The sequence below is a fragment of the Tupaia chinensis genome, unplaced genomic scaffold, assembly GCF_000334495.1.
Source record: "Tupaia chinensis unplaced genomic scaffold, TupChi_1.0 Scaffold000212_1, whole genome shotgun sequence".
NCBI lineage: Eukaryota > Metazoa > Chordata > Mammalia > Scandentia > Tupaiidae > Tupaia > Tupaia belangeri.
The window spans coordinates 3,734,518-3,747,570 of NW_006159687.1; the positions used below are offsets into that span (position 1 = coordinate 3,734,518).

Here is a 13,053-nt window from a genome sequence, read left to right on the forward strand (position 1 = left end):
CATAGAAGTAAAAATCTTTCAAAAAAAAAAAAAAAAAAAAAAAAAAGATGATCAGGCTTTACTCTTTACTGAGGTAACTTAAAGATCTTTTTAATCATTTGTGTCACCCCTGAGGTAAATCAGAATCGCTGACTTGGCCCGGCTGGGTGATACAAGCGTGGGGTGGGATAGTACGGCAGGCCTGGTTTCACCTCCCGGACCACCGACCAAGCTGGACATGCCCATAATCCTAGCTAACTGGGAGGCTAAGAAGAGTCTCCCACCAGCCAGAACCTGCCAGAGACACTTAACTTTTTAGAAATACTCTTCCTCTTTCCTCCTCCCTCCCACCCATCCTCTCTCTCTCTATTTTATTAGGGGGAAGAAAGAGTCTGTGACTCAAAGTGACGTTTACATAGAGGAAGTCATCTAGAATACTGGATCTCAAACTTCGTCAGGTGACAGAGCACCTGGTAATGTCCTTGTAGATTTAATTAATTCTGATAAAAGAATTGAAGCCAATTTGGCTAACAGAAAAAGTAAATAGTTTTATATCTATAATTTTTTCGATTTTGAAATGATACACTATATTAAATACTTCAAAGGCACTACATGTTAGCGGGGTAAAACCAAATCATGTTTACATGTCAGAGCTGGTGAGACATGTGAGTAGAGTCAGTAGGGCAGCTTGCTATGCCAGTTGTGAGGTCTGACATGAAGACTTTCCTGCCCCCCTTTCTAGACTGGAGAATACCAGTAGCCAGAAGTTTTACGGCAAGGGAGAGAAATGCTGGGGAGAAGTTTTTTGAAAATTCTTTTGTGGGGACCAGCAGATAACGTAATGGTTATGTCACTGAACTCCCACATAGTCGACGCCGTTCGAGTCCCAGACCTGGCGGCTTAAACTAATGCCAGCTGTGTGTGCGTGCGTGCCCAAGATCCTGAGAGGAAAATGGAGAAGGGATTGTGGCATGGCCAGCCCCCCTGGGTGGTGATTTCTTGCTTTCTGTCTCTGTCTATCTCTCTGGCAAGTGCACCTACCCTATAGCAAAAATCTCTCTAAAAAAAAAAATTCTTTTTGTGTGTGATTTAGAAGAATGTTGTGTTTAAGTTCTATTGTCTAGTCTGACATACTTGTTTTTGTTTTTTAAGATTTATTTATTTATTCATTCATTCATTTATTCATTCATTTTAATTTGACCAGAGAGAGACACAGAGAGAGAGAAAGTGAGAAAGCAAGCCACCAGGTCCAGGATTCAAACCGTGGTCGGCCATGTAGGACTGTCCAGCGCCTTAACCACCACGCTACCTGTTGATCCCTAGTCTGGCATATTTAAGCTCTCCTAAATGTTTTTCCTTTAATCTGCTATAGGCCACACACACTCACCAGAGAGACGGAGAGAGAGAGAGAGAGAAAACATCCCCAAGGGAGGATGGCCACCCCACAATCCCTTCTCCTCATTCTCCTTGGGATTTTGGCATGCATGCCCATGCACCTGGCATGGTTCTCAAGCTTTCAGTTCCAGGATCAAACCATGGAGTTGGCCGTGTAGGACCAAGCCACCTCAACCACCACTCCACCCCACTGACCCCGTTCTGCATTTTTCATCTGCAGATACCTCTTTCATTTCTCTCTCTGGTCAATTGAAGTTATATAGTGTATTGTCTATTCGAGATTCTAGTAAACACGGGATAAACACTGGCTGCTGTACCACTTTTTAAAAAAATAAATATTTATTTAATTCCATTTGTTATCATTATCTTTTAATTTGACCAGAGAGAGGCCGAGAGAAAGGGAAAATGAGAAAGCAAGCAACCAGGTCTGGGACTCAAACCATGTTCGGCCATGTGGGAATTTAGCACCCTTAACCACCATGCCACCTGCTGGCCCTTGGTTACTGTACTTCTAATCAAAGAAATTTAATGTTTTGCTTGGTTTCTGATATCTTTTTTTTAAAATTATATAACATTTTTTATTATTATTTTAATTTACCAGAGAGAGAGAGAGGAAAGAGAGAAAATGAGAAGGCAAGCAACCAGGTCCAGGACTCAAACCGCAGTTGGCCATGTGAGAGTCCAGCACCCTTAACCACGATGCACCTGCTAGCCCCGGTTTCTGATATCTTATGATTAGTATAAATACAGTTGTGGTTTCATTAAGAAATCGGAAATGGGTAGGCTAGTGGAATGGTAGTTAAGATGGCTGGATTCCACAATGTGGTGTGACCATCTTGCAGGGGTTGGGGAGATGCTTTCTCTCTCTCTCTCTCTCTCTCTCTCTCTCTGTTTCTTTCCAGTGAGCTCATGCACTCCATAGCAAATTTTAAAAAGGAACTTCGGGGGACCAGCAGGTACGTGGTGGTTAAGGTGCCAAACACTCCCACATAGCCGACCACTGTTGGAGTCCTGGACCTGGTGGCTTTCTCTCTCTCTCTCGTCAAATTTAAATAAATGAATGAATAAATGAAATTAAAATAAATTCTTTTTTAAAAAGGAACTTGGAAATGTTGAAAATAGCTGGAACACTGGACTTTAAATATTATGTTTGCAAAACTTGATTCAAGAACCACTTCTTCAGGGACCAACAGTTAGTGTAATGGCTATGTCGCTGGACTCCCATGTGGTTGACCGCGGTTTGTGTCCCGGACCCGCTGGCTTAAAACTCAAGGTGGGCGCATGTGCATGCGTTTTCAGGATCCTGAGAGGAGAACGGAGGAGAAGGGATTGCAGCGTGGCCATTCCCCCTGGGGGGTGATTTCTTGCTTTCTGTCTCTCTCGGCCTATCTGGAGAGCACGTGTGCCCTATAGTAAAAAAGCTCTCTTAAAAAAAAAAAAAAAAAGAACCACTGCTTCATATTAAAGCTTTAAATTGAAAATTGAACAGCACAAATTTATGATCTTTTAAAAGTGGTTATCAAATAGAGACCAGCAGTTAGCGTAATGGCTATGTCGCTGGACTCCCATGTAGTCAACCACATTTTGAGTCCCAGACCCGGTGGCTTAAACTCACGCCGGGTGCACGTGCATGTGTGCCCAAGATCCCAAGAGGAGAATGGAGGAGAAGGGATTGCGGCGTGGCCATCCCCCCTGGGGGATGATTTCTCGCTTTCTCTCTCTCTTTCTGTCTCTGTCTGTCTGGCGAGCGCACATGCCCTATAGCAAAAACCTCACCAAAAAAAAAAAAAAGTGGTTATCAAATAAATAAGTCAGCTTTTGAGACAGTATGGTGAAAATGCGACATTTATAGAAACTATCAGTGTTCGGGAACAGCAGTTGGTGTAATGGTTATGTCACTGGACTCCCATGTAGTCAACCACATTTTGAGTCCCAGACCCGGTGGCTTAAACTCACGCCGGGTGCACGTGCATGTGTGCCCAAGATCCCAAGAGGAGAACAGAGGAGAAGGAATTGCTGCGTGGCCATCCCCCTGGGGGGTGATTTCTCACTTTCTGTCTGTCTCTGTTTTTCTGGTGAGCGCATGCGCCCTATAGCAAACCCCCTCCCCCCCAAAAAAAATGTACCTGGTGATTTAAAAAAAAAAAAAAAGATTTACTATGTTCAATTATTTTTTGGTTTTCCTTCTTTTGAGTTATTACGTAACTTTAAAGAGAAATCGCTTCTGAGTTAACCTTCCTTGTCTCGGCTGTGTTCTTCACTCAGAGTTAAATCTGAGGAATGGAGTAAGATAGACCATAACGTGGTGATTCATGTAGGGGCTATGCTGCTTGGGGTGTTGCTGGATTCCTGTTTCTGGTGTGATTGGCCTTTAGAAGCTACTGCTCTACCCATACTATTAATATCTTTAAGGCCAATAGTAATCTCTTTGTTTTGGATTCCTGCATTCCAAGGGACAAAATAAGCTTTTTACAGTATAGCTACACTATAGGTCAATTCTTTTTCTTGTTTGTGTTTTGGAGAGGTTTTTGCTATAAGGTGCATGCGCTCGCCAGAAAGACAGAGAGTTAGAAAGTGAGAAATCACCCCCCGGGGGGATGACCACGTTCCAGTGTCTTCTCCTCCATTCTCCATTCGGGATCTTGGGCACGCACACACACATGCCCAGCGTGAGTGTAAACCACCAGGTCTGGGACTCGGACCGCAGTCAACTACATGAGAGTCCAGTGACATAGCCATTACGCTAACTGCTGGTCCCCACTATAGGTTAATTCTGAAGCTGTAAGTCTGCTTCAGACTTGTACCCTGAACTCTTCTATCCCTGCCCTGACCAAGTAGGTTGGTAAGTATCACCTACAAATTCTGCAGAAAATGCCCAGGCGAAGGGTCTTACCTTTTCCATGAATGTACATGTGCCCGGTGTGAGTTTAAGCCACCAGGTCCAGCATTCGAACCATGGTTGTCAGTCCTGAAGTTCTTGTTCAGTTCTAATTTTAGTCAATCCCACAGAGTCAGAAATTGGATATGAATCCAGTTTTTGTGATCCCAATGCCAGAAACAGACTAGGCTCTCTCTAGTTCCTTGAATTGACTTGAATCCCTTCACAGGGTTAGGGTTTTATTCCTTATTGGGAAGGAACGCTTACCTAGAACTAACAGCCCCCCAGATTTGACCCCACTGAAATGTCCTTTACTGAGAGTACACATAAATTAGACTGACTTCTGAAAGTAAGAAAACATAGCGTTCACCTCATGGTTGGCACAATCCAGGTTGGGTATGTATGTAAAAACATTAGTAGTTTATATTTTGTTTGAGGATCATTTCTGAATTTGCCTAAACTTGCTAAGAATTTAGAAATTCTAAGGGCCAGAAGGTGGCATGGCGGTTAAGGCACTGGATACTCCCACATGGCCAACCACAGTTTGAGTCCCAGATCTGGTGGCTTCCTTTCTCACTTTCCTTCTCTGTGTCTGTCTTTCTCTGGCCAAATTAAATAAATGAATGAATATATTAAATTAAATAAATGGTTCTTTTAAAAAAAGGAATTTGCAAGTTCTATTTATCTGAGCCAGAAAGCAGACTTGTATTTAAATACTATTGCTCTTCTGTGCACAGCTCAAGGTTCTTGTATTTTCTCTTAAGCATTCCTCTCTTGCCCTTCCATCAAAAAAGAAAGGAAAGAAGGGAACTGTGCTGAATTAGCTGGCTTCCGTAGGCAGAGTCTCTAAAGTTCAACAACATATACAGTGTGTGTATTTATCAATAAAAATTATTATTTGATAAGCTTAGAGATTCTATATATAAAATCTAAATAACTAGTAGTTTTTAAAGATTTCTTTGTTATTATTTTAAATTTTTCTATAGAGCATGTGTGCTCACCAGAGAGAGATGCGGTGGAGAGGAGGGAGGGAGAAAGCAAGCCACCAGGTCCGTGGTCAGCCACGTGGGCGTCCAGTACCTTAACCACCATGCCACCTGCTGACCCCGATAACTACTAATTTTTAAAAATGGATTGTTTTTGTCTGAATTAGCAAGAATCCTTGTGATTTTTCTCAAATTGACTCCATAGTTATCTGATACATAATGACTAAACTGTTTACTTAGAACAGTACTGACAGATCAACTCAGAATTTTTTAGTGGCCTCCAACTTGGATAAAATGTTGCTGTCTAGAGACTTCAGATATCCAGCACAGGATTAGCACAGGGTCTATATTTTTTAACCCAGTGTCACCATTAACCTGTTGTTGACATGAATATGAAGGGGGTCCAAAAGGTTCATGAAAAATAGAATTAGAGTTCAAGTTTATTTTGGTGCAAAAAATAAAAGAATTGAAATCCATGTATAGTTTTCTCATAATATGGATTGTCCATGAACTTTTTTTTTTTTAAGAGAGAGAGGTTTTTTGCTATAGGCCACATTCTCTCACCAGAGAGACTGAAAGCGAGAAATCACCGCCCCAGGATGGATGGCCATGCCACAGTCCCTTCCCCTCCACTCTTCTCTTGGGATTTTGGGCACACACACACGCACCTACCTGGCATCACTTTTAAGCCACTGGATCTGGGACTTGAACCATGGTCGACTATGTGGAAGTCTAGTGATATAACCATTATGCCATCTGCTGGTCCCATCCATGAACATTTCGATGAACTTTTTGAAGACTTCTGTTTACTTATCTTTCCCTCAAAAAATACTGCTGCAGGATACAGTTTTCAAGGATTTGGGGGGCTGGCTGTCTGCTCTGCCCAGGAGAAGTTGGATCCCACACAGCAACTGCAGTTTGAAGCCCTGCGTGGCTGACCTGAAACATGCCCACGCACAGGGGGTCACAGCCTGACCAGACCCATGAAAAATGCTGCTGTTTCTCTCTCTGCCTTGCATTCACTTATGGAATAAATGCGTAGGCTCTATCATGAGCAAAGGGAGAACTTGTTAAGAATTTTGATAAGAAAATATGTATAGGTAACGTAACAAATGATGAATTTACTTTAAGTAAGTAATATTAATTAGTGATTTTCTATGCAAAAGTAAACTTACAGTCTAAAATGAATTCACTGAAAATCCTTCCACCTACTAGTAAATAATGGCGCCTGAATATGAACTGACCAGTATCTGTCTGATTTATGTGTTGCTACTCTCCATTTATTTTAGGTGTGGAACTTAAAACACAGATACTTTGAGCTTTGATCAAGCAAATGCTGCAAAGGTATACTTACAATATTTGTAACTATCCGAACATTATTATTAGAGAATCTAGACCACTTCTCTTTCCTTAACCAGGGCTCACGTAAGCCAGTCAGAGTAATAAGGAACAACCCTATCCTTACCATCACCGAGGAAGGTAGAGTGTCAGTCATTCTGGTACGAAGTCACGTCCCCACTCCTTCCTTAGAGCCTTAGTCCCCCATTGGCATTTTTTCCTCCAGTCTTTGAGATACTAAAATGGGTTATCTCTATTCATTTTTGGGGGGACACAGGCCAAAAACGTCATTTTTAATCTACTTAGCCATCAGACACTAGGTCTACATTTATGAGTTCTGCGGTTGGGAATAAACGCTCTAGTACCCTTAACTGAAAAACTCTTTAAAAAGGTCATTTGCTTAAAGTGAGAGTGTAACTCTAGGAATAAAACTCTTAAAAAGGTAAGAAAACGGGGTCAGTAGATGGTGTAATGGTTATGTCTCTGGATTCCCATGTAGGCGAGTGCAGTTCAAGTCCCAAACCCTGTGAGTTAAACTCATGCTGAGTGTGTGTGTGTGCCTGCCTAAAATCCCGAGAAGAGAAGGAGCTATGGTGTGGCCATCCCCCCGGGGAGTGATTTCTTGCTTTTTGTCTCTATCTCTCTCTGTATCTCTGGCAAGCTCACCTGCCCTATAGCAAAAATCTCAAAATAAAGGGGGGGGCAGCAGGTAGTGTGTTGGTTAAGGTGCTGGACACTTCCACATGGCTGACCATGGTTTAAGTCCCAGACCTGACAGCTTGCTCTCTCACTCTCTTTTTCTCTCACTCTATCCCACTCTGCTCAAATCAAAATAAATAATAGATAGATAGACAGATAGATAAATAATAGATAAATAAATTTAAATGAAATAATTCTTTAAAAAAAGGAAAAAAAGAAAAAGGGGAATAGTGGACTTTCTAGACAAACTATATCATTTTGGCAGCTATTCATTGACATGACAGTCTAAGCACACTTTTTATCCACCAGTTCCTCTAGATAGAACCGGCAGATTTCCACGATCTTCCTCAGTTTTTGCAGTTTTCTTAGAGGAGACCAAAGAGCATTGTAGCCCTCTGCAGCCTGTTAAGACTTGTGGGTATTAGTAGACTACCTCTGGACCACCACCTAGTGATCACAGATGAAAACAGTGCCTATTTCACGTTAGTGTTTCTCCCACGTCACTGATGACACGACTTGAACTTTTCTGGCTGTCCTTGCAGAACCGGGGGATAGTGAGAGGAATGGAAGAGAGAGGATTCTGTATGGAATGCAGGCTTCTAGGGATCTTTAGATTCTTGTGCTGTCCAAGTCCTTTTCCCTGAGCAATCAGAATAGCATGGCATACCTCTGCCCAGGGAGAATGCTGTCGCTTACACTTCAGGGAGCTTAGGTGCGTGCTACTTTATATGAAGAGGCTAAACAAAGAATCCATGCAGTTGAAAGAGGAACCTGTGTGGCGTAGTGCCCGTGGACGTTCATTGTTATCCATCTCTTTGCAAATATGGGTTATCACAACTCTATCTTTAACAGCAATATCTTACTTTCTGTAAACCTTAGGCCTGGCTCAGGATCTTGACGTTAGAAGGCACATACTGAAATGCTTGGTGGTAGTGGTGCTGGAAGCTACAAAATTTAATGCTGTGAGGTACTTCATGAAAGCTGGAAATATCTAGTGATACTGGAAATAAAATATCTCGGGCATTAGAGTGATTAAGAGGACAGAGATAATAAATAACAAAACAACACAGAAGAATATGTAATAGAATGAACTGCTTCTTGGGGTTTTTTTCTTTTGTTGTTGTTGAGAGGTTTTTGCTATAGGGCGCGTGTGCATGCCAGAAAGCCAGAAAGAGATAGAGAGACAGAAAGCAAGAAATCACCCCCCAGGGGGATGGCCATGCCACAATCCCTTCTTCTCCGTTCTCCTCTCAGGATCTTGGGCACGCATGCACACGTGCCCGGTGTGAGTTTAAGCCACCGACTCTGTGACTTGAACCGCGGTCGACTACGTAGGAGTCCAGCGACATAGCCATTATGCTAACTGCTGGTCCCTGACTGTCGAAATCTTAAGGAAGAAATTGGGCTCTTTGGAAGGGATGTTTATGAGTTTCTGAGTGTGGAGATGAGATTTTGAGTGCTCTTAAACCAATTACTAACATTTTGTGTCATGTACTAACCTCTGGAAAGGTGAAAAGAATAGAAGAATTCCCTTAAAATTTTTTTATTTTTTCGGAGAGGTTTTTCACTATAGGGCACGTGCACTCGCCAGACAGACAGAGACATAGAGACAGAAAGCGAGAAATCACCCCCCGGGGGGGATGGCCACGCCGCAATCCCTTCTCCTCCATTCTCCTCTCGGGATCTTGGGCACGCACGTACACGAGCCCGGTGTGAGTTTTAAGCCACTGGGTCCGGGACGTGAACCGCTGTCGACTACGTGGGAGTCCAGTGACATAGCCATTATGCTAACTGCTGGTTCCCTAGAACGCCCTTAAAATTAACATGAAGAGAGAATTAATGGGGGCCAGCAGGTGGCATGATGGTTAAGGTGCTGGACTTCCATATGGTCGACTATGTTTGAGTTCCAGACCTAGCAGTTTGAAAATCACACCAGGTGTGTGTGCATTTGTACCACAATCCCAGGAGGAGAGTGGGAGAGAAGGGATTGCAGAGAAATCATCCCGCGGGGAGGAGGCTGAGTTCTCACTTTCCCTCTCACTGCGGCTGTCTCTGAGGGACATACTTGCCCTATGGCAGAAACCAAAGAAAAGAGAATTGATGTCTGTAGCCCAGTACCTCAAGTCTTTAGTTACGTGTCATTTTTGAGGTGTTCTAGGGGATATTTTTTATTAGTGAAAGGGACCAAAGTCTAGATAACATGCATTTAATTTATGTTTTTACATAAAGCGCTACACATTTATAATGGAGATTGGGTGGAAACAGAGAAGGCAAAGAGGTCACTTAACATTTAGCTTGCACACTTTCCGTTTTCTATTTCTAGGTGCACAGATTCATGAATATTTGTGCTAGCACATGTTTTGTGATCTGCTCTTTCGGTTGCTGTGTGTTAATACCTCATGTCATTAAATAGCTATCTAATTTGTAATAGTTGCACAGACTGTTACATCCTGAAAATGTGTTGTGCTTTAACCCGTCCTCTATGGTTAGAGCGTTTTGGTTGTTTTGAGCATTGAACCGCGATAAATCTCCTTAGTAAATAGTAAATCCTACATAGTCCTAATTCCTATTTTCTTCAAAAGACTGCAAAAAGGATCTTGCTGGTCAAACAATATACATACCTTTTTTTTTTCTTTCTTTTTTTGGAGAGGTTTTTACTGTAGGGCGCATGTGCTACCCAGAGAGACAGAAAGCGAGAAATCACCCCCTGGGGGTTAGGGCATGGCCATGCTGCAGCCCCTTCTCCTCCATTCTCCTCTCAGGATCTTGGGCACGCATACGCGCACGGCGTGAGTGTAAGCCACCGGATCTGGGACTCGAACCATGGTCGACTACATTGGAGTCCAGCGACATAGCCATTATGCTATGGGCTGGTCCCACAGTATACATATCTTAATATACATATTTTAAAAGGCTGCTGATACAGCTCAATTTCTCTCTAGCAGTGTTACTTTTTTTTTTTTTTTTTTTTTGGAGAGGTTTTTGCTATAGGGCGCGTGTGCTCGCCAGACAGACAGAGAGAGAGAGAGACAGAAAGCGAGTAATCACCCCCCAGGGGGGATGGTCACGCCGCAATCCCTTCTCCTCCATTCTCCTCTCAGGATCTTGGGCACGCACGCACACACACCCTGCGTGAGTTTTAAGCCACCGGGTCCGGGACGTGAACCGCGGTCGGCTACGTGGGAGTCCAGCGACATAGCCATTACGCTAAATGCTGGTCCCCTCTAGCAGTGTTATATTAAGATTAAAAAGTACCTTAGGATTCTGATTGAAGTCAAATTCTGTGTTTTATACCATTCTGACTTAATTCTATATAGTCCGTTGTATGAAACCCAGCACGAAAGGGTAGACGGAAGGTTATTAGTAATTCACGAAGTACGTAGGACCTTTTCAGCTAGGGGGTTTATGGAATGCTAGTGCAGATTACCCCTAATATTCTAATTATACATGTGCAGATTTTTGTTTATTAATTTTTATCAAAATGAAATAATGCTTTAGACTCTATGAAATTCGTTAATTATGTGATGCTGTTGTAGTGTTTATATCAGCATGGAATTACGCCATTCGAATACTGAATTCTTTACATACTGAACTGTTGCCTTTTTTCTTTTACTTTTAGCCACGTAAAGAAGATCTCTAACAGGCATTTCTCGACAACTATATAGTCAACTGATGTAACAATGGTACTAATACTGGGACGCAGACTGAACAGAGAGGATCTCGGGGTGCGTGATTCCCCAGCAACTAAGCGCAAAGTTTTTGAAATGGACCCCAAATCTCTGACAGGCCGTGAGTTTTTCGACTTCTCTTCAGGATCATCCCATGCTGAAAACATACTGCAGATATTTAATGAATTCCGAGACAGCCGCTTATTCACAGATGTTATCATTTGTGTGGAAGGAAGAGAATTCCCCTGCCATCGAGCTGTGCTTTCGGCGTGCAGTAGCTACTTCAGAGCTATGTTTTGCAACGACCACAGGGAAAGCCGAGAAATGCTGGTCGAGATCAATGGGATCTTAGCTGAAGCCATGGAGTGCTTTCTGCAGTATGTCTATACTGGGAAGGTGAAGATCACCACAGAGAATGTACAGTATCTCTTTGAAACATCAAGCCTCTTTCAGATCAGTGTTCTTCGGGATGCGTGTGCCAAGTTCTTGGAGGAGCAGCTTGACCCTTGTAATTGCTTGGGAATCCAGCGCTTTGCTGATACCCATTCACTCAAAACACTCTTCACAAAATGCAAAACTTTTGCATTACAGACTTTTGAGGATGTGTCCCAGCATGAAGAATTTCTTGAGCTTGATAAAGATGAACTTATCGATTATATTTGCAGTGACGAACTTGTTATTGGTAAAGAGGAGATGGTTTTTGAAGCCGTCATGCGTTGGGTCTATCGTGCTGTGGATCTGCGAAGACCACTGTTACATGAGCTCCTGACACATGTGAGACTCCCTCTGTTGCATCCCAACTATTTTGTTCAAACAGTTGAGGTGGACCAATTGATCCAGAATTCTCCTGAGTGTTACCAGTTGTTACATGAAGCAAGACGGTACCACATTCTTGGGAATGAAATGATGTCCCCAAGGACTAGGCCACGCAGGTGAGAAGACTGTTTACAAGTAGAGCTAACAAAAGGTTTTGTTTTAAAAAATACTTAAACTCCTTGGGGCCAGCAGGTAGCATGGTGGTTAAGGGTGCTGGGCTCTCACATGGCGGAATACGGTTTGAGTCCCTGACCTGGCAGCTTGCTTTCTCACTTTACCTCTCAGTCTCTCTTTCTTGCTCTATCCCTCTCTGGTCAAATTAAAATAAAGAAATAAAGGTAAATAAAATAATTTTAAAAAAATATTTAAAACTCCTGAAAGTATTCTTAATACTAAGAGTAATATTAGTCATTAATATTTGGATTATATAAAAAGTATTAGATGGTCTCTCTTAGTAAAGACTAGAGTCAGCAATAGCATTTTTTGTTACTGATATTCTGAGCTGTCAAAGATATTGCAAAAAATTTTAGTGAATTTTTTTGTAATATAAAAAACATAAAATTTACTATCTTTAAACCATTTTTATTCATACAGTTCAATAGTGTTAAGTACATTCACGTTGTAAAACCAGTGTTTTTATTTTTGGTATTCCACCTTCATTTTTTTCTATAAGTTTCTATATAGCATAGTACAGAATAGTTTTAGGTTTGATTTTGGGTGTCATTGTTTTGGAAAATGATTAAGATTCACAGTCTATACTAGTTTGGAGATTGCAAGATTTAAGTTTCCTCAGTATGTAAAATGAGAATGATGATAGAGTTTATTTCACAAGTTTTCATTGGAACTATCAAAGGCATAATCCCTAAGTACCTAGCATAATACTTGGTTCATAGAAAGTGCTTAACTATTAGCTACTATTATTTTGTATGCTGTACTGTGGTCCAGTAAAACAAACATACCAGATATGTGTGTGCATGCCCAAAATTCTGAAAGGAGAAATGGAGAAGAAGAGATTGCGGTGTGACTGTGTGTGTGACTAGATATATAATTATATATGACTGCATGCGTAATAGTCATATATATACACATGCTTATAGTTTCATATACACACACATATATATGCACATACATACATATATACACATGCTTATAGTCTCATATACACACATATATGCACATATATACACACATGCTTATAGTCTCATATACACACACATATATATGCACATACATACATATATACACATGCTTATAGCCTCATATATACACACACATATATGCACATACATATATA

General features: G+C 41.7%; 1 protein-coding gene across 2 annotated transcripts in view; it reads left to right on the forward strand.

Annotated features, from left to right (window-relative positions):
* The first annotated feature begins 77 nt into the window (after nucleotides 1-77).
* KLHL24 (kelch like family member 24) overlaps nucleotides 78-13,053 on the forward strand; it is a 56,887-nt gene continuing 43,911 nt past the window's right edge. The window contains exons 1-3 of one of the 2 annotated variants that reach the window (XM_006147381.3): nucleotides 78-452; nucleotides 6,528-6,582; nucleotides 10,895-11,875. In XM_006147381.3, coding sequence (XP_006147443.1) covers nucleotides 10,956-11,875 — 920 coding nt within the window. In that variant the 5' untranslated portion in view covers nucleotides 78-452; nucleotides 6,528-6,582; nucleotides 10,895-10,955. The remainder of the gene's footprint in view (nucleotides 453-6,527; nucleotides 6,583-10,894; nucleotides 11,876-13,053) is intronic. The other variant, XM_006147382.3, reaches the window with a different exon arrangement.